Raw genomic sequence first — 27912 nt, forward strand, 5'->3', positions numbered from 1 at the left:
TGAATTTTTCGAGAAGGTTTTTACGAGTGGCTTTGGAGTAGAGTAGAATCTCTCCCTGTCTCAAATTCTTGCGTTAGGATCATTGTGTACATTGGAAGATGCCCTGACCATCAAGTGGATGGAGGTAACTGGCATTGGTGCCCATCTTCACTAGAAGTGGGCTGATCCAAATATATAATCAAAATACAGCCCCTGCACCTTCTGCCTTCATCTCTCCCCCCCAGCTTCCCTTTGAGAAAAGAGCTTGTCGAGCTCCCAAAATGTTTATTTTAATCTGGCCGTCCTCCTGTACCTATCTGCTTTAAGTTTAGCATTAAATTGGCATTTTATGAAGACTAAATGATAAGTAAGGGAATTAATTATAAAGTTTTAAAATGACACCAGCACTTCAACACTATCTGGTTTATTGGCAGTAGCCATCACAGGCGTTACTGAGATTTTGAAATATTTCATTTTCATTCCACTCAGGGAAATAATTTTTAAAAAAATCACACCTCAGTCAGTTTCATTGGTTGAAATTAATGGTGCTCACTAAAGTAAGTAACACAACTATCTGTGAATGAACAAGATTTAAACATCTTAAAATAGTTACTTTATTTATATTGTAACCAGAATGTTCACCTGCAGCTGACATGACGGACTTACAATAGAGTTCTCAAACAAAATATCCTAGAAACCGACCTTCTCCTTGATACCAACCCTTTGAATAACTCTTGCTGACAAATGTAGAGCCTCATCTGAGTCAATTTAACAATATGTTAGTAATACTTAGTTCTGAGGGTCACAGTATGTGGTTGGCAAAATGGTTCCTTTGCAGTTTATATTGCAAAATAACAGGTAGCAATTATACATTTCCTGTTTCAGTCTGTATTGTGAAGACATTAGTGTAAAAACATACAGAATTCTTTGATCATGTAGCCATTTAACTGCTGCATATAAATTATTCCATGTTGATTCTGTCCTGAGTTCAGTTTCAGTGAGTTGGCTGGAGTCTTTCCTGCTTCATCAGTTTTTTTCTCATTGTGCTTCAAGCTAACTTCCTGCATACACATAAATGGTCATATTACAGTTCTTAAATATTTAACTTGTGTTACTGAGCTAACACAATATATTGCTCTGTGTAAATGTCACAACAACCATTGTACTAACTGCCCACTAGGATACTAGTGTATGAACACTTTATGCATTTGTCTGAAATTTCTCTTATCTATTTTAATGGTTCCAGGGATGAGAAACTTGAGTTTTAAAGATAGATTGGAGAAGTTGGGACCGTTCTCCTTGGAGTGGAGAAAGCTAAGAGGAGATTTGATAGAAGTGTGCACAATCATGAGGGGGCTGGACAAAGTAGATAGGGAGAAACTGTTCCCACTCGTAAAAGGATCGAGAACGAGAGGACACAGATTTAAAGTGATTTGCAAAAGAAGCAAATGTGATGTGAGAAAAACCCTTTTCACACAGCGAGTAGTTCGGGTCTGGAATGCACTACCTGGAAGTGCGGTGGAGGCAGGTTCAATGGAGGCATTCAAGAGGGCATTAGGTGATTAGTTAAACAGAAACAATATGCAGTGTTATGGGGAAAAGGCAGGAAAAATGCAGGCCCAGTTGACCATGCAAAGTATTCCTCATTAACATCTGGAGACTTGTGCCAAAGCTAGGACAGCTGTCCCACAGACTAGTCAAACTGCATCCTGACAGTCATACTCACAGAATCATACCTTACAGCCAATATCCCAGACTCCTCCATCACCATCCCTGGGATGCCCTGTCACACTGACAGGGCAAATGCACAAAAGTCGTGCCAGTACAGTGATATACAGTTGGAAGGGAGTGGCACTGGGACTCCTCAAAATTGACTCTGGATCCCATCAAGTCTCTGACATCAAGTTAAACATGGGCACGGAAATCACCTGATGATTGCCACTCAATGCCCCTTCAACTAAAGAGCTGGTACTCTTACACATTGAACACCACTTGGAAGAAACACTGAGGGTAGGAAGGTGTACTTTGGGTGGGGGCCTTCAATGTCTGTCAAAGGATGACTTTGTGGCACCACTACTGACTGAGTTAGCCAAGTCCTGAAGGATATAGTTGCTGGACTGGGCCTGCTGGAAGTAGCGCGAGAATGAACAGGAGGGAAAAACCTACTTGACCTCATCCTCACCAACCCCCCTGTCGCAGATCATCTATCATGTGTGAGTATTGGTAGGAAGGAGTCCCACACAGTCCTGGAGACAAAGTTCTATCTTTACACTGAGGGCATCCTCCACGGAATCCTATGGCAGTATCACTGTACTAAATGGGATAGACTTAGAACAGATCTAACAGCTCAAAACTGGGCATCCATGAGGGGTTCTAGGCGATCAGTAGAATTATATTCCAACACAATTTGTAATCTTATGGCCTGCCATATCTCTCACTCTACCATCACTGTCAAGACATGTGACTAACCCTGGTTCAATGACTAGTTTAGGATAGTCTAGCAGAAACAGCACCAGGTGTACCTAAAAATGAGATGCAAACATAGTGAAGCTACAACGCATGACTGCAAGCATGCTAGACAGCAGAATGGTAATTAGTTGTAGGCCACCAAGGATAATGAGCATCTTTCTCCATTACAGAGAGAATATTGAATATATAGATTGAGGGGCACCACTCCACATCAAGCATGTGGCAAGGCAAGAAGGCAGGCCTCCATGAACCCGTGCTGCTGGCATCATATTCGAGCCAACTAAGCTAACCAAAACAGCATGTTATAGACAGAGTTTAGCGATCCTACAGCCAGCAGATCAGATCAAAGCTCTGCAGTCCTGCCACACTGAGTCCTGAATGGTGGTGGATAATTAAACTAACAGAAGGAGGAACATCCCATCTTCAATAATGGCTATCCACGCTGTTCCAGTACATCTACCTGACAAAGTGGAAAATTGTCCAGTTATGTCCTGCCCACAAAAGCAGGGCAAATTCAATTGGGCCAATTAGCACCCCATCAGCCTACTGTTGATCCATTAGCAAAGTGATGGACTGTTTCAACGACAGTGCTATTAAATAGCACTCACACAGGAATAACCTGATAGAATAGGAGGAGGCGGTGTTGCAGTATTGATCAAGGAATCAATTGTAACAGTGAGGAGAGATGATACCTTGGTAGGATCATCAAATGAGGCTGTTGGGTAGAAGTAAAAAACACAAAAGGGGCAAGCACACTGTTGGGTGTTTACTACAGACCCCCAAACACTCAGGGAGAGATAGAGGGCATAATTTTCTGCCTGTTGGGTGTGTACTACAGACCCCCAAACCCTCAGTGAGAGACAGAGGATCAAATATCTAATCAAATTTCAGAGAAGTGTAAGAATAATAGGGCAGTAATAGTAGGGGATTTTAACTACCCAAATATTAACTGGGATGGTTTTAGTATGCAAGATAGAGAGGAAGCAAAATTCTTAAGTTGCATCCAGGAGAACTTTTTTACCCAGTATGTAGAAAGCCCAACAAGGGAGGGGGCAATTCTGGACCTAATATTCGGAAATGAGCCCGGGCAGGTGGAAGGCGTAACAGTAGGGCAGCATTTTGGAGAAAGTGACCGTAACTCAGTTAGATTTAGGATAGTTATGGAAAAGGATAAGGTTGGGCCGGGAATAAAAGTTCTAAACTGGGGAAAGGCTAATTTTACTAAGATGAGATATGATTTGGCCCAAGTGGACTTAGAGCAGCTACTTGCAGATAAAATTGTGTCAGAGCAGTGGAATGCATTCAAGAAGGAAGTAGCGAGAGTACAGGGCAAATATGTTCCATAAAGACAAAAGACCAAGTCCGGAGAACGCTGGATATCAAGGGACATAAAGATTAGGATTAAGAGAAAAAGAGAAGCTTATGGCAGATAACGAGGGCTCAATACAGCAGAGTCCCTAGAGAAGTATAAAAAGTGGAGGGAGGAACTTTAAAAATAAATTAAGAAAGCAAAGAGAGTGCATGAGAAAGCATTGATGGGTAGAATAAAGGAAAACCCAAAGGGGTTTTTTAAATATATGAGGAGCATAAGAATAACTAGGGAAAGAGTAGGGCCAATAAGGGACCATAGACGTTATCCAGAAGACAGGAGGACTGCTAACATTGTCCCATTATTAAAAAAGGGAGGAAGGGATAGACCAGGAAATTACAGGCCATTCAATCTAACCTCGGTGATGGGAAGTTACGAGAAAGAATTCTGAGGGACAGAATATACCTGCACTTGGAGAGACATGGATTAATCAGGAATAATCCAAGGCAAAGTGGCACGTTGGGTCCAAAGTTGGCTAAGAGGCGGGAAGCAGAGGGTGATGGTCGAGGAATGTTTTTGAGACTGGAAGTCTTTTTCCAGTGGGGTTCCGCAGGGCTGGGACCTTTGCCATTTGTGATGTACGTAAATGATTTGGACTTAAATGTAGGGGGTATGATCAAGAAGTCCGTGGATGACATGAAAATTGGTAGGCCGGTAAATAGTGAGGAGGATAGCCGTAAACTGCAGGAGGATATCAATGGACTGGTCAGGTGGGCAAAGCAGTGGCAAATGGAATTCAACCCGGAAAAGTGAGAGGTAATGCACTTGGGGAGGGCTAACAAGACAAGGGATTACACTATGAATGGTAGGATTCTGGAAAGTGCTGAAGATCAGAGGGACCTTGGTGTGCATATCCATAGATCCCTGAAGGTAGCAGGGCAGGTAGATAAGGCGGTTAAGAAGGCATATGGGATACTTGCCTTTATTAGCCGAGGCATAGAATACAAGAGCAGGGAGGTTATGCTGGGACTGTATAAAACACTGATTAGGCCACAACTGGAGTATTGCATGCAGCTCTGGTCACCACGTTATAGGAAGGATGTGATTGCACTGGAGAGGGTGCAGAGGAGATTTACCAGGATACTGCCTCGGCCGGAGGGTCTGAGCTATGAGGAAAGATTGGATAGGCTGGGGTTGTTTTCCTTGGAGCAGCAAAGGTTGAAAGGAGACCTGATAAAGGCATATACGATTATGATAGGGTGGATAGGAAGGCACTTTTTCCATTAGTAAGAGGGTCAATAACCAGGGGGCATACATTTAAGGTAAGAGGTAGAAGGCTAAGTGGGGAGTTGAGGAGACATTTTTTCACCAAGAGGATGGTGGGAGTCGGGAACTCACTGCCTGAAAGGGTGGTTGAGTGAGAAACTCTTGTAACATTTAAGAAGTATTTAGATATTCACTTGCGTTGCCATTGCCTCCAGGGCTATGGGCCTAGCGCTGGAAAATGGGATTAGTGTAGTCAGATCTTTGTTGACCGATGTGGACATGATGGGCTGAATGGCTTCCATCTGAACTGTAAAGGTCTATAAGTCTAACCTGCTCACTGATGCTCAGTTTGGGTTCTGCCAAGGCCACTCGGCTCCTGACCTCGTTACAGCCTCGATCCAAACCTGGACAAAGGAGCAGAAGTCAAGAAGTGAGGTGAGAGTAATTGTCCTTGCCATCAAGGCAGTATTTGAGTGTGTCATCAAGGAGCCCAAGCTAAATTGATGTCAGTGGGAATTGCGGGAAACCTCTCCACTGGATGGTGTTATACCCAATACAAAGATGGTTGTGGTTGTTGGATCCAATCATCTTAGCCCCAGAACATTGCTGCAGGAGTTCCTCAGGCTGTGCCCTTGGCCCAACTGTCTTTAGTTGCTCCATCAATGACCTTCCTATTATCATAAGGTCTGAAGTGGGGATATTCACTGATCACTGCAAAGTGTTTGGCTCCATTTGCAGCTCCTCAGTTAATGAGGCAATCCATGCCTGCATGCAGCAAGACCTACTTTGACTGGTAAGTGGCACATAACATTCATGCCATGCTAGTGCCAAACAATGATCATCTCTGACAAGAGGGAATCTAACCCCCCATTGATACTCAATAAGATTGTCATTGCTAATTCCCCCACCATCAACATCGTGGAGAAGACTATTGACAAGCATCTTAAGTGGACAAGCCACATAAATAAAAATAAAAATACCTGGAAAAACTCAGCAGGTCTGGCAGCATCTGCAGAGAGGAACAGAGTTAACATTTCGAGTCTGTATGACTCTTCAACAGAACTAAATAAAAATAGAAAAGAGGTGAAATATAAGCTGGTTTAAGGAGGGGGGTAGAGCTGGATAGAGGGCCAACAACTAATGTCCCGCCGACAGTTCTCAATGAAAAGATCAAGAGAAGGTAAGAACGACTAATGTCACGCCGACAGTTCTCAATGAAAAGCCACATAAATACTCTGTCTACAAGAGCAGGTCAGAGATTAGGGTATTTTGAGGCAGGTAGCTTACCTCAAAGCCTTTACCATCTACAAGGAGTGTGATGGAATATTCTCCACTTGCCTGGAAGCGTGTGGCTCCAACAACAACATAAGAAGCTCAACACATTTAGGACAAAGCAATCAGCTTGATTAGCATCCCATTCACCATTTTTTAAAAATTGTTCCCTCTATCACCAACGCATAGTGGCAGCGGTGCGTGCCAGCAGCAAGATGCATGGCAGCAACTCACCAAGGCTCCTGCAACAGCACCTTCCAAAGCCACCACTTTGAACACTTGGAAGGACAAAGGCAGGAAATTCATGGGAACACCACCACTTGCAAGTTCCCTCCAAGTCACAATCATCACAACTTGGAACTATATTGCCATTCCTTCGTCGTGCTTGATCAAAATCCTGGAACTCCCTCCCTAACAACACTATAGGTGTACCTACACCACATAGACAACAGCAGTTCAAGAGTGTAGCTTGCGCCACCTATTTGAGGGAAATTAGGTATGGGCAATGAATGCTGGCCTTGCCGATGATGTCCACATCCCATGAACTATTTTAAGAAATAAATTATTCAATTCATTGCAGATTAAATCCCTATGGATTTCTATTCATCCTTCCCCACTCCTCTCATAGGACTGGCAACGTTTCACTGTTGAAAGGTTTTGTGTGTGTGGAATTGAGGAATAATTGGAGTAAGGTGATAGGATCATGCGATCAAGGTGGAACTAATCTGTTATGGAAATATGCAGTAATTTGTGATAATGTTATGGGGAGAATTTTCTCCCCGTCGGAAGGGCCGCTCGAGAGCAGGCGCGGGCAGGCGTGGAGCCGATCGCCACCTGCGATCGGCTGCATGCCGCCATTTTATGCGGGCTGGCCAATTTAGGCCCGCCCAATGTGATGCGCACCCAGAAGCACTCAGCGCTACCTGTGTGGGCAGGGGGAGAAGGGAGAGTTGAGCCTGCGCTATTTCGCACGCAGAAATCTCCCTGAGGCACAGAGCTGCCTCACGAAGATTAATTTAATAATAAACATTGGAATAAAGAAAAAAGAAAATTACTGAGATATGGCCCCTCATGTGACATTGTCACATGAGCTGGGACATGTTTATGAATTTTCATAAGACATTTTATTTAATTAATAAACTCTTCATGAAACCCCATCCCATCCGTGGATGAGGTTTCATGAGAAATGCGAAGGCCGCCTGGGCTCTTCGCCTGACCTTATGATAATAGGAAGGTCATTGATGGAGCAACTAAAGGCAGGGTCTGACCGGCAGCCCTGACAATCACTTTACTTAATTAATTAATGGCCTTAACAGGCCTTTGACAGTTCGGCGGGTGCGCAGCTGACTCCGGTGTGTGCCTGCCGAACTGAAGATCGGAATAACGCGCAATGACATCGGGATGCACACCCGACGTCACCGCGTGTCATTTTACATGTCAGCGCGCGGGGCCTGCCCCCACACGCCGAATGGAAGATTCTGGCCTGTGGCATGACTGAGTGACACTAATTAAACCATTGATTGTCAGATGGGGCAGAATTTTACGAGCCGGCGAGCGGGGGCAGGGCCCGCTCGTTGACACATAAAATGATGCGCGGTGACATCGGGGGGAACTCCCGATGTCACTGCGCCCGATTTAAATTTTCAGGAAGGCGGGAGCGCAGCAAAATCAGCTGCACACCTGCCGACCTGTCAATGACCAATTAAGGCCATTGACAGGGTCAATTAAGTAATTAAAGGACCTGCCCGTTGAACCTTAAGATGGCAGGCAGGCCAGGAGCCCTGGCGGGAACTAGAAAAAACATGAAATCTCATCCACGGGCGGGATGAGGTTTCATGTAGGCTTTAAAAAATTATAATAAAGATTTTGTTAAAATTATGGACATGTCCCAACTCATGTGACAGATTTTTCTATTTTTGTCTTTTTTACATTTACAGCCGATCTCCCTGAGGCTGCACTTAGCCTCAGGGAGATGAGTGCGCTCTTTCGTGCGCATGCGCAAAAGAGCACATTCTAGATTTTGGATTCCCCCCCACCTGCACAGGAAGCGGATATCGCTTCTGTGCGGACATCACGCTGGGCGGGCCTTAATTGGCCCACCCACGTAAAATAGCGGCGTGCCCACCCATCAACTTCCCCACCCCCCCCAAACGGGGGGAAAATTCAGCCCATGGTCCAGAATGGCACTTTGGGGACGAAGTCACACTTCTGCGGTAGCTTAAAACGCATGATAGTGAGTTAGCAGCTGCCTTCGTATTTGCAGAATTTTACTTTTTCATTGACGTTAATGGAAAGAAAATTTTGACAGGTTGTGAAATGGGTGACAAATTTGTTGGAGATGATTTATAATCCTGCCCAAGTCTAATTTTACACCCTGTTATCTTCTGATGGAATGTGAAGATTGTAGCAAAACCTGAGTAAGCCTGGGTGGTAACCTCTGTACTGTGGAACAAAAGCCACTCCTACCAGCACTAATTATATATTTGGTTTGTTGTGTTGTTTATACAATATTCAAGAGCCAAGAGTTGAATTGGACCAAAGTCTCAATCCTTTGCTTTTATTCAATAAAGCAGAGAAGATATTCAAATGAAATCTGGCAAACAGGTAGAAATAGGGCCCTTACATGACAGCAACAACTTATATTTACAAAACATTGCTTGTCTGGGAGCCAGTGTAGGTCAGCAAGCACAGACGTGATGAGGGAAAGGGACTTGCTGCCAGTTACGACACGAGCAGCAGAGTTTTGAATGACCTCATGTTTATGGAGGATAGAATGTGGGAGACCAGCCAGGAGAGTGTTTAAATAGTCAAGTCTAGAGGTGATGAAAGATTGGATGAAGGTTTCAGCAGCGTATATGCTGAGGCAGGGGCAAAGTCGAGCTTTGTTACTGAGGTGGGAAAAGGCAGCCTTAGAGATGGCACGAAAATGAGGTCGGAACTATTTTTGCCATATTAAAGGTTTGTTAAGCACGAGTTTAGGTTGTCACGCACATTTGTCCAGTATTACCATGCAGTACTCATTATGATGTCTAGTTTCTGCCAGGTGGAAAGGTCATTAAAATTATAGAATCACAGAAGGAGGCCATTTGGCCCATTGCGTCTGTACAAGAAATGAGGGCAGTTATTTAGCCCCATTGATCCCACTACCTTCAAGCCATAGCCTGCTGTTAATGTGCTGTTTTAAGCAGGCAAGCTGGATACTCACTGAAAACCAATGGAGTCCTTTTTTAAATAGATCAGAGCCCAGTGGTGTAAGCAAGATCTGACTTACAGTTTTAGATAGCTGCCTGAGCGGGGGAGCAGTGCCAACTCGTCCAACATATTTTCAATCGTCATTACTTACTGCTCTGAGCTACCAATGTTTGTCATAAGTAAGAAACATACCATTTTAATAACTACCCACAATCATGAGTTGCATGGTGTCTGGTAAGTTAAATTTGGCCACAGCAGAGAAACATAACGTAACTAACATTTTAAGATATTTGGTAAAAGAGCCAGAAAGGAGATTAAATTATTTTTTACACAGTGAGTTATGATCTGGAATACACTGCCTCAAAATGTAGTGGAAGCAGATGCAATAGTAACTTTCAAAAAGGGAATCAGATATTTACTTGGAAAGGAAACACTTGACATGGCTATGAGAAATCAGAAGGGCAGTGGGGCTAATGGATAGCTTTTTCAAGGAGCTGGTCCTGGCATTATGTACACAATAGTTTCCTTCTGTGCTGTATGATTAGATGAGCAAATTTATGAGACGGATTTCAATGTTGTTACTGCTTGTACCAGTTATATTTTAATGTCCTGAAAATATTTCAAATATTAGCTGTCAATCAAAAAATACAAATTTCTTGTTTAACCATGATATGGGTAATTTTCCTAGTACACATGGAGTGTGGTAACTAGCCAACCTATTTTGAGCGCTGAGTGCTACTGGTGGAACTCTGATTTATAAGTGCTTATTCAGGACATTGTGATTTACATTGAGGGCTTTGTGGGCTGAGTGTTGGACTTTTGGAATTACTCCAGGCAATTCCTTCACTCCCATGTTGGAATTGGTGTATGGTTCATGTGCAATAAGAAAGAGCCTGTTTCAGATCTGTTAGAGGAAAGTAAGTGGACCTACAGAATGTTGTAAAGCTTGGAATTTATTATTCCTATGAGAAAGGCTCAGGCTTAACTATATTATAAAAAAGACATGTCTAAGCTTTTCATCTTGCACTCATCAGGACACTTTACAAGAATACCAATACAAGGGGAAAACAACAATTTATACTGTATGTGAAGAGAGTGCTGATTGGATGGCAAGTGGCATTGCCATGGAGAATGCACCAGTGATGATGACTGACTGTTAACTGCCGAACATTGTTTGAAATTTAAACCAGGCAGCTTGACCCTGATTGTCAAAGCATTACCCTGAGGAATGAGTCAGTGAATAGCTGTCACTTATTTTGTTAAGCTGAAACAGGCACAATGAGTGTACATGCTCTTTCTGTCTGCAAAGAACAAGGCCCTGTGTATTAATATATGTAGCTCCCAGTACACGCAAATGTTGCGCATGTCTCCTTTTTTTCAGCAATAGTAAAGTTCCATACTACCAAATAACTATTTATATTATAAAATCTACCCAAGTTTGTTCAATATGTGAAAACTTCAATATCGTGGCTAAATAAATTTTGTATTCGAAATGTTGGCCTGGATTTTTGCAGAGTCGGGCCAAGTCTAGAGGCATTTAAAAATGGCAGGCGAGACCCAATTCCAGGTTTCCCACCATCATTCCAGGTGCTGGCAATTTTCACTGGCGTGAGATAAGGGTGTGGGTAGCGAGCCTTCACCCTGCACTCCCGACCTGGTTGGCTCCATTTTGGGGGTAGGCAGCTCATTACCCTCCCCCACAATTGGGCCATCTTCTGGATGACCGGTAGTTCAAGGCCCCTCTGAGAAGTTGTGAACCTTAACCTGGATTCGGGAACCTTTTGAAAATTACGTTTAAAAAGTCTTATCCATGCCCCTTCCATGCCCATCACCCAGTGTGCACTATGTTCAGAACCAATGAGCCATATAATAACAATGACAAGTCCTGATATGCTGAAGGGGGAAAAAAAACAACCATTCAGAAATCTTCTTTGAAAAAACTGCTGTTCTTGCAGCCCTATAAAAGCATCAATTGGATATGGTCGTTCATAGTATCAATACCAGAAGCTGTCCCTCACTTCACACCTCTTAATCTTGTCCAAGTAAACAAGGAGACATTGACAACACAGAACAAAGAAATAAAAAATTATTATAACCTCATAAAGATGTCAGTCAATCAGAACAAACACACCACTTTCACCTGTTAAAACAGAAACCCTACTGAGCGAATCCATTGGTGAGTCTTGGAGCTCAGCCAAACATTCATAATGTGCCACCTAGAAACTGTATCAACAATGCATGATGACCAGACATCTGCTTCTCCAAATAGGCTCGTCATGAATGCTTGGCTGAGCTCCAGGACTCTCAAATGGTTTAGTATGACAGAGTTTCTGTTTTGACAGGTGGCAGTGGAGGGCATGGAGGGGGTGTGGGATGTGGGTGGGGAGTAAGGAGATGAGGGGGTGAGGGCTAGAGGGCTTAACAGCTTTTGAAACAACTGAGAAGAAATCCCAGAGAACTGAGGCGAGTCTTCCCACCAGTCCACCTCAGCACTCGCCCAATCCCAATCTACTTCCAATGTTGGCAGGCTCGACTCGATCCTGCCCCTGCTCCCACGGAGTGAAAAGTACATGTGATGGGGCCCTTTGCATCAAGGTTGGTCTTCCAAGTTGGGAACTTTCAGGACTCAAGCTACCCTCCTCGGTAGTGAAAATCCGGCCCATTAATTTTGGCATTTTTAGTGATTTACCAAATTCATCTTAAAAACACTGGGGGTCCTGATACTTCAAGTGCAATCCATGATTAATTTCAAAAGAATATTGCGTTAACATTAAGTTTGCATAGGAACAGGAGCAGGCCACTTAGCCGCTCAAGCCTATTCTGCCATTCAATTAGATCGTGGTTGACCTGAATGTTAATTCCATTTGCCTGTCTTGCTTCCATGTCACTTAATACTTTTGGCTCTCAGAACCCTATCTAACCATTTAGTTGATACTTAGGATCGAAATTATCCAAAAGGTTACATGTAAAAACAGGGACAACATCCAGTTCTACTTTCCCAACTCTTTTTAATTGATCCAGCTTCAACAACATTTTGGGGGAAAGAGTTCCATTTTTCCACTGCTCTTTGTGTGAAAAAGTGCTTCCTGATATCACCCCTGAATGACCCAACTCTAATCTTAAGGTTATGCCCCCCCTGTTCTGGACTCCTCCACCAGAGGAAATAGTTCCTTTCTATCTCATCTGTCTTAAACGCTTAAGTATTATCATCGCTAATGTTCTACAGTCCCAGGAATATAAGACTTTGCAAGATAAGATATGTATTTATTTATTATCACGTTAAAACATTTCCAAACTCTTCAATAAATTGCTTTTGAAGTGTGGTTACATGAGCAAATACAGCAGTCACTCTGCATCACCAGTATCCTGCAAACAACAATGAGCTAGAAGATCAGTTAATGTGTTTATGATAGTGACTGAGGAATGAATCTTGGTCAGGACAACAGAAATATTTACTACGCTTCTTCCTATAGTGTCATGGGACTTTAACTGTCCATTTCAACAACTAGAATAGGCAAAACAAAAACAGAAATACCTGGAAAAACTCAGCAGGTCTGGCAGCATCGGCGGAGAAGAGCAAAGTTGACGTTTCGAGTCCTCGGGCAGATGGGAATTTGATTTTACCAAAGGTTGGCATCTCTAACAGTATAGCACTGCCTCACTTGGCCAAAGGAGTATCAGTTTAGATTATGAACTCCCTCACACGGTCACTGGAATATTAGTCTAGATTGTGAATTTGAGCCCTGTTGTTGAACTCCAGCCCAAATCTCTTTTTTTGGAATGTAGGTGATTTATTTAGGTGCGTGACTCTTTTAAATCTTTTTGCATGACATCAAAGAGCCGACTTGTAACTATGCACGTGGGAGCTCTCAGGTTCCTGTGCAGTCACACAGCTTAAAACGAAAATTGCTTCTGACCCAGAGGCAAGGATGATATCAACTAAAGTGGCTATATTGTGGCTGAGGACACATGGGTATATCAGTGGGGATAATTTTAAGCCCCCCCAAAATGGGTGGGTTGGGGTCGGGTGAGATGTAACAATTTTAAAAGTCTCAAACTTGACCCCTGCCTGCCTCTAACTCACTCACTACTAGGTTTAGCCGAGGCGGGGAAAGGGTTTGGTGATCATTCTGCTCCCAGGAATGGGTTGGCCCTTTAAGTATAATGAGGCTGTTTCAGATTGAACCTGTCTTCCAGGTTTCAGGTGATTTTCCTAAGCCTGGTTAAACCCAGCAGATAAAGGAAGGTGGGAACTGCTTCCCATATGTGGTCCAGTTCGCACATTCATTTGTACAAAGCTTTATCTAGCTATTAATGTAATATTTCAGATGCAACATTGTTATTTATTGTCTGAGATGTTGTTGTTGGTAGGAGAGTTTCACCATGTGCGTGTGTGATGTAAGTGTTTTTGGGATATTTTGCTACTTATATTGTGCAATGTTTCATATCAGTTACTTCACAGTGATTCCTTCTTGAAGCTATCCTATCTTTCATGTGCCGTTTGACCTACATTAGGTTTTGCAATTAAAAATGTAGGCCCCAGAAACCTGTGAGGTGGCATTAGTATTGAGATGCGCTCTCTGTCGGTGATCCTGCTAAAGTTCACATTCAAGGGCAAGAAACATGAAGGTTCTCCTATGGCCCCTGTGCAATAGGGGTGGTGGGTGGGGAGTACATTTTAAAAAAGAAAGGGCTGGCCAAATTTTTTTGGGGCGCGGGACATAATTCTTGCCAGGTCTCCCATTTGGGCCCATATCCACCCCTTGGCTAACATCTGTGACTATTCTTACCAATTTATACTTGCACCAAATGTATACACAGGCTCCCTAAGAAGGCCAAGCCAGTTCTGAGTTCCCAAACAGGCTTTAACACTTCCCTCAACTCCCCTCATCCTCTATCCCTTACATTGGCAACTTTAACCCTATTCACGCAGCTTGTTTTTATTCACAATAATATAAACATTGGTTTCTGGAGTGGTTTCAAAGCCAAAAAGGAGAATGCTTCACTTGGCACATTGAAATGAACTCCTGAATCCCTCTTTTATTTCAATTTCTGGCCTTACAAAAAATCTGCTAGAGAAGCTACTCAACTGTAATGTAAGGCATTACTGTAAGCAATAGCCAGGTCACAAACACAGGCTGAGTTTAATACATTTCAGTTGCACAGAGTGGGAAGCTGAAATTTCTAGTTTACCAGGCTCAACACAGTGAAATATTGACTATCCTCCTGCAGCTCCTACTGCTGCTGGTGACTTCCAGGCTGGATATTCTAGGTGGTGATTTCAACCACATTGTTGATGTGACCAGGTGATCTGGAAGGGCTGACAGCAAACTGCAGCTCCTACTGCTGCTGGTGACTTCCAGGCTGGATATTCTAGGTGGTGATTTCAACCACATTGTTGATGTGACCAGGTGATCTGGAAGGGCTGACAGCAAACTGGATGCCATGTCCAGACTCCTGATGGAAACGGTAAAAGATATCAAGCTGCACAACGTCTTCAGCAGCCCTGCAGATGGAGCGCTGCATCAAGGTTTGATGAGCTAGTCTGTTCCAGGATAGACTTCCTGTTTATGTCCCAAGTGCTCATGGTCAGATACACTGACGTCAAGCAGTGTTCTTCTCTGATCACTGCCTCCTACTGCCTGACCCTACAGGATGATCAGAAGATTGGCAGGGGGACATGGAAGCTGAACATGAAACTGTTGACCCGTAAAAACATCGAGGAACTCATCAGAGATCGGAGAACTGTGAAACCCCTCTTTGAGTCCTAAAGGCAAACATCAAGAGATCTTCATCCTCAAAGGTATTCAGGAAGTGAGAACAAGACAGAGGGAGCTATCCCAACTGAAAAAAGCATGCAGACTCTGCTCCTGCTGCAGTTGATGGGGATCGATCTCAAGGAGGATCCCTAAGAGGTGAAGAGTCAGCAGGCCTTGCTCTTTGCAACTGTGACCTCCAAGATCATCATCTGGTCCAGTGCCCACACTGTGGAGCAGGATGAGACATGCTTGTGTTTCTTCTTCCAAAAGGTGCACAGAGAGAGCTTTGTGATCAGCATCCTGAAGACAGAAGGTGGCTTGGTAACATCATCATAGCCTGACATAATGAGGATCAGCAAATCCTTTTATGCTGGGCTGTACGTTGTGAAGCTCACTGATAGCATGGTCTTCCAGTGCATAGAGCTGTCGATGGCCAAATGTTGCAATCCAGAACGTTCCAAGGACTACGTGCTGAGGTACACATTAAAGCTTGGGGAAGCCGCAATGGCTCAATGGGGAAAGGCCACTGTCTAAGGCCCTCCCGCCATAGTATACTGAGGAGTTGGAAGCCGAGAGGGCTGTAGCGCCAGAGAATGTTGGATATGAAATATAAATGCACATGGTGAATATAACCTGAAATGGCAAGTGTAGTGAGGTACCTCATACACTGCATTGAAAGAAAGTGATATGCCACACACTTCATGTAACATCATATTTGTACTGTTATTTATGTAACATACCTTTACAAATTTTATGAATACTTCATTTGGAAAAAATATTTTTCTGTTTTAACATAATGGTTATTTTTGATTTTTTTATTCAGGTTTTTCCATATGTTCTCCTGCTAGTAGCAATCCTTATGTATGTTCCAGCCTTATTTTGGCAGTTTACTGCAGCGCCTCAGCTTTATGGAGAATTGACTTTTATAATAGAAGAGCTTGATAAGGCCTACAACCGTGGAATCAGATTAGCACAGCACATTGTCAGCACCAGTGGATTTGATGCTAACATCTGTTTCCAATCCTTTGGGGAGCAGAGCGGGTACGTAGATAAGCAGATTGTTAGTTGTATATTTGTATGGTTGCAGCTATCCTATGCCTCTGGATTCTGTATTTGCGATGTTAAATAAATCATACAGAATAGCGGGAGGATAACTTCATATTTTCTGTATGGTTACATTTATACCACTTATTTCATGTTGAATTGTGTGAGTGAATGATTAGCTCGTTCTGTCTCTAGTTCCTTTTTTAAAAAAGATGTTGTGTGCCCCTTTAATTGTTACTTACAACACATCAACAAAACCGGGGGAATGGGGATCTTGAAATGTGCAATTTTGTTGGCAGGAACAGAAACAGAATATGGCACATTAGTAATAATGATCCTTTAACATTTCTCAGAAGACTAATGAGCCATTTAACAAGAATGAGAAAAAAAAGTACCTAATTCGCTTGAAACAAACTATATTTCTATAACCTGCTGCGTGGCAAACTCTAAACCACCGTGGACTAGATTCTCATCTTTCTCCGAGCCGAGGGGCACTGAGAGCAATCATAGAACCACAACTTTTGCATGGGCTGAAACCAGATGACTCAGCACACACTTGAAATCTAACCTATATAATTCAATTAGTTACTACTGGAAATCAAATGTAGTTATGTGTTCACAGGTCAGATGTTTTCTGCTTTATTTTTAATTAAGCACCAATTAGAAAACTTATTAAATTATCCAAAACCTGTAAGAAACAGTATGACGCATTATAGGTTCTCTTCATTTGATATTCTTTCTTTAACTTTAGTGCCAAGGAGAAAAGGGAGAATTTTTTCCAGTTCCCAATCGTGGAGCGTTATTTGAAATCAAAAGAAGACTCCTGGAGAATGTTGACATTGTATCTTATTCGCAAAGGCCTTGCTGTCATGTTTCTTATACTTGCCTGCATCTACTTGGGATATTACATCTCTCTGACCTCCCTCACAGATGAATTCAGATGCTCAGTCAAAACAGGCATTTTGGGGAACGAAACAAGCATACCAGATTTCTTTCAGTGCAAACTCATTTCTGTTGGAATTTTTCAACTCCTAAGTATCGTCAACATTGTCGTATATATCCTCCTTATACCAGTGGCAGTGTACAGTATGATATTTCCTTTAAGAAAGAAGTACACTTTTCTTAAGGTATATGAACTTCTGCCACAGTTTGAGGTGATGAACTTTACCAAAGGCTATTGGAATGACTTGAATCTGTACCTTCTATTTTTGGAAGAAAATATCAGTGAAATAAAATCACATAAGTGCCTCAAAGTGCTAGAACACATAAAAGGCAAGGGGCTATTAGAACCATCAGTGATGGATGCAATGATGCCTTTAATAGCCCTTGGACAAGTCAAGTCAGATACAGTAGATGGTTTGGCCAAAACCAAGAAAGCTGAGCAGAAATCTGACCCCAATATGGACCTGAATACAACACAACTGAAAGGTAAGACTTTTTGTTGAAAGTAGACTTCAAAACAAATTTCCTGTATTTTTTACACAGAACATAGAGATTAAATACCTGGATTAAAATAGTGGAGAGGGTAATTTTATACCAGTAATTTATATTTTCAAACAGAACAGTGCAGATCATAATTTCTACTCTCATTATCCTCAAACTGTGAGGGTAATAACAAACTACTTAATGATTACTACGGCCTGGATTGTTTTGATGGCAGTACTGGTAAACAGAAACTTATTTCAGTAGGCCAGTATTGAATAGTCTCAAAGCTGGATGTATGGAAATAGGAAGGAAAAAGAAGAAAAATAAAAGAGAGGTCGCATTTTGTATAACGGTTTTGCTGCAAGGACTCCTCCATAGTGTAGGCTCAGGGATTTTTTCAATTTTTAAGCATCAGAAATTCTAAGATAATTAGGAAGGATTTTCCTGAGGTTTGTTTCCAGAGGACAATCTGTTCTCTGAGCACAAAGGTCATGAAAAGGAGGTGACCACCCAAATCAACTGGTCTCTGCCCCTTTTCTGGGATTTCCTGGATGGAAGCAGTGCATGGCTTGTAGGAATCACAGGCCATTTTGCAACATACTAATGAGACTGGAGACCTCTCCCCTCCTCTTTCTGTTTGTCTACTTACTGGATACCCAAGGCCTGCCCCCAACTTCCACTGATTGGAAGATCTGTAGGAATCCTTTCAGGTAGGGCCAGACATAAGCAATCCTGCAGAATCTTCATTTTCCTGCCTTTCTACTGCTGGAATTTGGGCTTGTAAATGGCACCGGTTGTAAATCCCGGTGATCTTGGGGCACAAACTTTGGGCGGAATTTAATGTGTGTGACGGGAGTCCCTCCTATCGGGTGGAGAACTGGTGGGAACCCTGTGTCCTTTCCGGAAGGCCCAGTAGACTTACCAGGCAATCAGGCACTTACCTAGGGAGTTTATGGCCTCTCATGCAATCCAAGGTGGCAGTTGGGCAGAAATCCCGCCCCTGAGAGCTGCTGGCCAACCAGAGACCAATGGTTCTGTAGTACCAGCAGCACCACCAGGAGTAGTGGCCACTGCCGGTACATCACTCAGGCCGACCTTGAGGATCACCGCTGGAACACTAGATAGAGGTGAGTGTGGGCGGGATGGGAATCCCAGGGAGTGGGTCACCAGTGATGGAGAGGCACGGGAGATCGGAAGCAAGAGCAGAGAATACTGAACCAAAGATATCTAGCTGTATTTTTTCTATATTAAAATTGCTGATTGGGGTTTCAAGATTCAATTTCAAAATGTGTTAAAAATGTCAGGTTCTAGGGACAAATTGCATTGTAAGACTGCCAATATGTACTTATAGTATAATTTCTTCCTATAGGTGGCACTGTAGATGCCATTTTAAACATTTCACAGTAATACTGTGAAAATATTGGTTAATACACACGAACCATTGCTAACCAATTTTTCTGCAGTAACTTTAAATTCCCCACTTTGGCCACCCAATGGTTCTGCAAGAGCCTAGTACTTTCTGTCAGTATGTTCTATCTGTTAACTAAATGAAAGAACTTGTGTCACCAGGAATTGCAGAGAACATTTCGATAAAGATAAGGATGCAAGAATTCATACCCGTTCATAGAAGTGCAACTCACCCCGCTAAAGCAGAAATCTTTGTTCCCAATTGTGGATTAGCAGTTTCTGTAACAGACAATTTATTCACAACCTCCGTATTACGCCCAGGAAGCAAGTTGAAGATCTACCACATAGTCTTTGCTTCAATTAATATCTCTAATATTCAAATTTTCTTACAGTCTCGAGCGTTCGAACAAAAACATCCTCCAGTCCTACCCCCACTTCCACTGCCACTCCCATTGCACCAGGCTGCCCACGTCCTCTTGAAGTCTGCCACTATTCTCCCCCCAAGTTTACAATACTGCCAAGTTTTGTGCCATCTGTGAATGTTGAAATTGTGCCCTGCACATCCAAGTCTAAGTCATCTAAATGTATCAAGGGAGCCATGGTCCTAGTACTACTAGACTACTAGACACCTTGCTCTAGTTCAAAAAGCAACCTTTCAACACTACTCTCTGCTTCCTGCCACTCAGCCAATGTCATGTTCATGCTTCCATTTCCCTTTTATTTCATGGACTTTAACTTTGCTGGCAAGCCTACTGGTGGCACTTGATCAAACACCTTTTGGCAATCCACATACACCAAATCAACTCCGTTACCCTCTCTGTTACCTCATGGAAGAACTCAATCAAGCTAGTTAATGTATTATTAACACAATATGCCTTTAACAAACCCATTCTGGTTTTCCCTACTTAGTCTGCACTTTTCCAAGTGAATGTTAATTTTGTCCAGGATTATTGTCTCTAAAGTCTTTTCCAGCACTGAGGTTAAACTGACTGGTCTGAAGTTGCTGAATTTATCCTTATACCCTTTTCTGAACAATGGTGTAACATATGCAGTCCTCTAGCAGCATCCCCGAGTCTAACGAGGATTGGGAAATTATGGTCAGAGCCTCAGCAGTTTTCACCCTTATTCAGCACAGCATCCTCTGATGCATCCCATCCGGTCCTGGTGACTTAGCACTTTTAAGTACAACCAGCCTTTCTAATACCTCCTATTTATGAATTTTTAGCCATCTCTCCATCCAGGTTTTCTAGCCACATTTCTTCATCCACCATATGCCTAATTTTTTTTTTCTCTAATAAGCTTTGTATGGAAACTTTATTGAACCTCAACTGAAAATGCATATGCAAGACATGTACAATCAGTGACTTCTTAAAAAAAAACAATATTTTTGCGACACAACAAGAAATCTGTGCTAGCTGTCCCTGATTGTCCCATGTATTTCTAAATGCTTACTCATTTGATCTCGAAGATGATGGATTCTAAAAGTTTTCCCACAACCTGGTAAAACCCCAAAACTGAAATAAACTACTGGTTTCCTAGGTATATTACAAGTCAACCTCAGTATCTGGTCAAGTGAAAACATTCAAGAGAATAAAGAGTTACATCCGAAAGTCGCTTAAAACAAAGAAACCCCCTTTAGAGTGAACAAAGGTGAATGAAACCCCAAAATATGTAATCATGCTTAATTATTGAAAAAACGTAGCCTGAATTTTGTTCATTATAGCGATGAGTAAGCAAGATCTTTTTACAATTGTTTTCAGTTATTACTAAATCAGTTTCTGTAGAGGATGGGATCAGATCCACCGATGAAGAAAGAGATGAGTCCATGGCTCTGCGACAAAGACTTCTGGAACCTCAGACGTGCAGTTCAGACTGTTAAAACGTGCAATTTAACAACATGCATTTTGTTCTGAAAGGCAAATATTAGACCTTAATTTACAACAGTGTTAGTAAGCTGTATGTTTGTTGTAGGTCAATGGACTATAAATTTATCACATTATGTCCCTTAATTTTAAATTGTTTGTTACCTGGAGAAGTGTTCATTCTTTAAAAAGATACTTTCCTTTTTAATTTATATTTCTCACATTTTTCTAAGTAAATATCAGTATTTTAGCAAGAATGTTGAGTAAGCTCAAAAATAGAAAGTAGATTGACAGACTTGGTTAAAATTAATCAGGTAATGCAGAACTTAATTCAATAGAATTGATGTCTCCTTTTAAAAATAATTATTTATACTAAAAAGATTGAAATAGTCGCTTGGTATTACAGAACTTGAGTATTACTTGAAGAAGAGACATGCTGTCGAGTTTTTCATCTTGCACTCATCTGGACAGTCACAAGAATGCCAAATTTCAAAGGGAGCAACAATTTATACTGCATGAGAAAAGGGCGCTGATTGGTTGGCAAGTTGACTTTGCTCAAGCGTAGCCATGGAGAATTAATCAGGAACAGGATACATTGGCCATACATCCCCAAGACGTATCAAATAGCGTGTCACTTTGGTTGTTCACATAGGGAAAATACTGACCATACTCAACCAGCCAGCCCGTGCTTGCACCACTCAGAACATAATGTCTAATGTTAAATGTGATTCTGTGATTGGACAGCACTTGCTGAATAATCCTGAGTGTGCTAGGAATTATATTAACACTAATTTAAGGTTTTTAGTGGGGCTCACAATGTGGCTCACTTACGCTTGCTAGAAGCTACATATGTTCATACACAGGGACCTGTCCTCTGCAGGCAGAAGGAAAATGTCCAGGCATTGTGCCTTTTTGAGTTAAACAAAAGTATTGGGGATAGTAGTTTCAAGGTGCATTCTCCATGGCAATGCCTTAACCAATCAGAGTCTACTTGCGAACCAATCAGCGCCCTTTTTTCATGCAGTATAAATTGTTGCTCTCTGCTCTCTTTGAAATGTGGCATTCTCCTATCTGTCTTGATAAGTGCAGGACAAAAAGCGTCGACAGATTTGAATAATGTCATTTTTATTATCTCTTAATTGGATATACAACTGGGGTACTGTACTGATAGCAAGCCTTTGACTCAGTGGTAGAATTCTCACATGTGAGTCAAAAGGTATAGGGTTGAAGCCTCACTCCAGATAGCCTTGGCAAGCGGAAACTGGATTATGGTCTCTGTCATCGCAGTATTTATTCAGCAAGGTGCTCACCTCTAGATTCCCTTGCCCCTCCCACACAAAATCGTAAAGTGTAATTGGGGAAGTTTAGCCTCGGCTGCTTTCAAGGAGAAGGCTCCCTGATGAGAAAAACCATGAGGAAGGCGATGAGAAACTAACTCGGCTATTCCTTCCTAGTAAGTGGCTGAAGAATTTCATGTGCAAGGCTTGGGTTAGGATCTGCCCTAGGGAAGAGCACAACAGATGGATTGTATTGATATGGCTAAAGAAACTTTATATTTAGTTTAGATTAATTAAATACAGATTCTGTATAACAATAACATTGACTTACTAGGAGGATTTGAGGGAAAATGCTCTCAATGTTAAGTTTATTAAAATGATCATTTGTCCAGTTATGGCATACACTTTCCAATGAGTCACACTCGCCATTTTTAACACTCAAGCTGTCAGATTTTTTGAGATTTGGCAAGCATACATTGGCCAGAGCTTTCTGGTGTTTTTTTAGCTCGTAACTTTTTTTCTTGTCCATTTCAGGAAAACATAGGAATATTGTAGCTGGTGATTGTAGAAGTGGAAAACCCCAGCTATTATCCCAGGCAAAATGGAATTTCCCATGGAATGCATCCAGAAAAATAACGACTTTCTGATGTGTTCAGGTTCTGGAGTCAAAAACTGGAACCAATATTGTAATGGTTTTCAAAGAAGCTAGCAAACTAGAGTCTTCCTAACTGATTCTCTCACATTTGAGACTAAAAACAGAAAATGCACTTGTAGAGATGAAGCCAGTTCTAACCTTTCAAAATATCTGGCATCAGCAGACCTATGTAATACCATGGTTCCTATTTTTTAAATTCAGATTTGCAGCTTTTTGACTTGTATTTTTCAAAAATTAGGTTCTGTCATTGTGGAATTTTCATGAATATTTACTGCAGAATTCATAAAAAACATGCCAATAGTTTTCAATTAAAGTCACTTAAAACTTTACCAGCATTTTTTTTTTAGCTTTGAATTTATTCTTGTCACGAGAGAAGTAAGTAATCTCCAATAATAACAAATGTTCAAACTCCAAAACAGAACACAGGCACCATAATTTATTAGGTAATCTAAAGCAATAGACTCTGGCTATGGGACACAAACATACCAAGATATCAAATTTATTCTCTTGCTATTGTGACATGGTTTATCCTGCTTAAACAAATGGAACAAGAGCCCTGTTGGGCTGGATTTTACATGCCCATGCTGGGTGTGTTTTCAGCACGGGGTGGAGGGGAGCGGACACTCATAAAATAGGCCGGGTGGCTAGTCCACCACCTGCCCATCCACCCCCAACCCAGTGCCTATAATTCACTAGGTGGGTAGGTGCTGTAATTGGCAGCCTGCCTTCATCTTTAAATGAACAATTAAAGGTCAAGTAACAAGCCTATTGGACCGAATAACACTGTGCCCTTGCCAAAATACGGTTGGTGTGAGCAGTCGGGTGGGAGTGGCAGGCTGTATTTTGGGCCTACATGAGAAAAGGCGGGAAGGAAAAGGGGTCACCTCATTCGGGGAGTGCCCTGCATGCATCAGGGGCATCCCCTCAAAATGTCTCTTTCTTCCTTGCTGCCTGTGCTACAAAACCTGACAACCCGCTCCCTGAGCTCTAGGATACCTCCCCACCTTAAAACCCCATGACTACCTATCCTGCGCAGCCATGATCCTCCTTAGGCTTCTTCCTGTAGTCCCAACAGCCCCCACTACTGAACTCTGGCTGGCAGCTCCTGAGGGTGGAACTCCCTCCTGCTGAGGGACGGAAGCCCCACTGTTAAACAATTCAGCCTGCCCGCAGAGTGTTATAGCTTTGGCGCAGGCTTCCTCGGTGTGTGTTGGCTTCCAGCTGACTTTTCTTCCAGTCTGGCAAACAGTCCACCCACTTCAACCCTGTAAAATCCAGCCCCTTATGTCAGAATAGGTGAGGACCATTCATTCCTTCAAGCATGTTCTACCATTCACCTAGATCATTGTTGCTCTGTACTTCCATTTCTTTTACCTGACTTTGATCCCTATTCTTTGAAACTTTTACCTATTAAAAATCTGTTAACCTTGGTCATAAAAATTTCAATTGACCCAGCAACCACAGCATTTTGAGAGAGAGGATTCCAGATTTCCACTACTGTGTGTGTGTGTGTGAAGAAGTGCTCTCTAATTTCACTCCTGAATAAATGAGATAGTGCAGTCACATTCTACACCTAAAGTACCCTGGGCTGAACATCTGTGGCTCTCCCTGCACATTCTGCCATTAATCTAGTGGGAGTGTGTGGAGAAGCCACAAATGAAGCATTATCCAGCTCCTAGACTTGCACGAGAGTTTCCATGGCCTTGTTAATGGTAAAACCTTAATGTACTTAAACAAGAGCAGTAAGACAGGAAATGTCAGCAACTGCTAAATCTGAGAGTCATCACATTCCCATCCTCTCATTCAGCAGGGGGCTTGCTGGTGGTTGGTGCACGAGGTGTAAGTAAGCCTGGATTGTGGCCTAGACCTGTGAAGAGAAAAAAATTTGTTCACTCACCTTACAAACAAGGTTGAATGGATATTAGTGGCTTTTATCCAGGAGCAAAGCTCTAAGATGCCGCCTGGTCCACAGTATCCATCCTGCTCTGGTGGACAAGTGCCCCAGATACCCATAACTTGCATCAGAACTGAGGTGGATTTTTAGCACTACATCAGTCCTCGCCCCCACCCCCCCCAACAAATCTTTACTGCAGATTCTAGTTCACATAAAAAACTTTTGTTAAACATGACATTTCTGCATTGTAATTGGTTTTTATTTTTTTAAGTAATGAATATAGTTTAGTAACTTAGCACAGTGGTTCTCAAAACTGCAGTACACAAATTCCTGGGGGCCTATAGAAACGGTACAACTGATCCGCCAGATAATATAAAAGTGCTGACCAAGCAGGCCTGGCCTTGCGGGTAGGCAATGTTGATAGCCGGAGACAGACCTGGCGCGAGCCAGGAGGCAGGAACAGACTGCGGCCACCACATGTACGGCACAGAGTGGGCTGGCTGTCTCACCTAGGAAGGGAGTCCACATGGAGGAACACTGAATGCTGCACACTGATTGGTGTATCTGGAAATAATCTGTAAGTAAATATCTGTTTTCTTAAAAGAATTATTGAAACACTCTTCACATGCAGTACATATTTTGAATATTATATAGCACTGTAATTTAGATGACATGGGGAAGTTTCCATGATTGGTAATCCATTTGGAAAAGGGTTCTTCAACCAAAAATGTTTTGAGAACCACTGACTTATCAGACTACAATGTAAATTCTGCTCCTGCATTAATGTGAGAGTTAATTCTGTTTCGCCATCCAAGGCCTTGTAAGCTTGTAATCTTAGCCTCTGTATCAGATATTTACTTAATTGCAAGCAAGACAATATTTTACAGGAATCATCCAGTTTAAGAGTAATTGTAAAATTTTGCTATTCATGCCACAAGTGACATCATTTATTTTATCAGCCTTCTTTTATTGCCATTTCAGTTTGAGTTGCACTTAGATTGGCTGAAATTAAAAGTGATATGCAATAGTCTCCATGCCATCCCAGCATCTCTATGCTCACATGAAAAATGTCACAGCCACTTGTTTTCCTTATTCTAAGTAATAGCAACACACACCGAGGAAGCCTGCGCCAAAGCTATAACACTCTGCGGGCAGGCTAAATTGTTTAACAGTTTCCATCCCTCAGCAGGAGGGAGTTCCACCCTCAGGAGCTGCCAGCCAGAGTTCAGTAGTGGGGGCTGTTGGGACTGCAGGAAGAAGCATAAGGAGGATCATGGCTGCACAGGATAGGTAGTCATGGGGTTTTAAGGTGGGAGGTATCCTAGAGCTAAGTATAAGTATAGCAGTGCTGTGGGGAAAAGGCAGGGAGTGGGATTAGCTGAGTTGCTCTTGCAGAGAGCTGGCATGGACACGATGAGCCTAATGGCTGCCCCTCCTGTGCTAACCATTCTATGATTGTGCATAGAGTGTTATCAATGAAGCAGTGATGCCATTTTGGAGATCAATGCTCAATTCCCTCTCTTAACCTCACACAGCTGAACACACATTCAGCAGCAGGATTATACCATTTAAAGGGATCATCAACTAAACAAAGAAAGACTCGCATTTATATAGCACTTTCCATGACCACCAGACCTCTCAAAGCACTTTACAGCCAATGAAATACTTTTTTTGAAGTGTAGTTACTGTTGTAATTTAGAAAACGCAACAGCTAGCATGCACTCAGCAATCTCCCACAAACAGTAATGTGATAATGACCAGATAATCTGTTTATTTTATGTTGATTGGGGGATAAATGTTGGTCCAGGACACCAAGGACAACACCCCTGCTCTTCTTTGCGACAGTTACAAGTTAGTTGTTGGTTGATTTCTTCTGGCTGGTGCTATAATTCTACAAGTGCTTTTTACGGTTATTTCAAGTTGCAAAAGCCTACAGGAAGTAGTGTTGCAAATGCTGAAGGACTTTTTGCTGACTTCAAGGCTTCTGCTTAAACCAGTTGCTCCCAGATATTTGTGTACCATTAGGCATATCACTTGGAAAATTAACAGAAGCCATGCAGAGTAGGACAAGCTGCTGGAAGAGGAAGGAGGAAGAGATGGAGGGAGAGTAGCGCTCTCGGTAAAACACCTTATCTACCCAGGGTGTTTAGGGAGCAATTCTCAACTTCAGCAACAAAGAATGTATGAGATGTGTGTGCTTCAGTAAGGATGACCTCTCTGAAACCTGCCACCTTTTGCAACTCCAATTGCAACCTGAGAGCAGGGCAATTACCAGTGGCTGTGAAGACAACAGTGCAATCATTGGCTTCTTCCAGGCTGTAGCTGGGGATTTTTGCAAAATTTCATAGTTTGCTGTCCAGTGTTGCATAAGGGGGATCACTGAAGCTCTCTATTCAAATGGAGCTAATGGCATTTCACTCTCTTAACTACAGGCAGGCAGGCAGAACAAGTATACAGCTTCTCTAGGACTGCAGGCTTCCCTGAGCTGCAAGGTGCCATTGACTGCACACGCATTACTTCGCAGAATCGAATGTCAACTCTGCCATGTACCAGAACCAAAAGGGATTCCACTCCCTTACTGTCCAACTAGTACGTGACCATAGGCAATGAAACATGCATGTTAATACCTGGTATCCCAGCAGTGGTCATGATGCGATCATTCTGCAGCAGTCTGCTGTGCCAGCTGCATTGAGCCACCATGGCAAACCAAAGAGTGGGCTGCTAGGTGATGGGCCTTTCTACTGATGGCGTGGCTGATGGCTGTGGTGGGCAACCCACATGCACATATGCAACATGCTATGATGAAAGCTATGCTGCCACACGAGGTGTGATAGAGCAGACCATGATAGAGTATTTTGAAACAATATTTCTGCTGGATCGACTGTTCTGGAGGAGCCCCGCAGCACTTGGCAGAGCAGTGTCAACATTCGTGGTGATCTGCTGTATCCTGCACAATCTCACCTGCACAACCTCACTGTGGGCACAGATATCTGGAAAACAGTTGAGGAGAAGGAAGAGGAGGCAATAGACAGCTCCTCTGTCCGGGTGAAGAACTCATCTGAGTACAATACTAGTAACGGTGACCCCAATTCCCCATTCACC

General features: G+C 42.5%; 1 protein-coding gene across 5 annotated transcripts in view; it reads left to right on the forward strand.

Moving 5' to 3' along the window:
* Positions 1-27912, forward strand: part of panx1a (pannexin 1a) — a 48979-nt gene that overhangs the window by 15059 nt on the left and 6008 nt on the right. For 4 of the 5 annotated variants that reach the window (XR_013577128.1, XM_078545771.1, XM_078545774.1 and 1 more), the window contains 2 exons: positions 16070-16287; positions 17042-17718. Coding sequence is in view for 4 of the 5 variants with exons in the window: in XM_078545771.1 (XP_078401897.1) it covers positions 16070-16287; positions 17042-17718 (895 nt within the window). In the remaining variant the exon portion in view is untranslated. Of the gene's footprint in view, positions 1-16069; positions 16288-17041; positions 17719-20882; positions 22674-27912 lie in introns of those variants that run through there. The other variant, XM_078545773.1, reaches the window with a different exon arrangement.

This window comes from Cetorhinus maximus, chromosome 7, assembly GCF_964194155.1.
Source record: "Cetorhinus maximus chromosome 7, sCetMax3.hap1.1, whole genome shotgun sequence".
Lineage (NCBI taxonomy): Eukaryota > Metazoa > Chordata > Chondrichthyes > Lamniformes > Cetorhinidae > Cetorhinus > Cetorhinus maximus.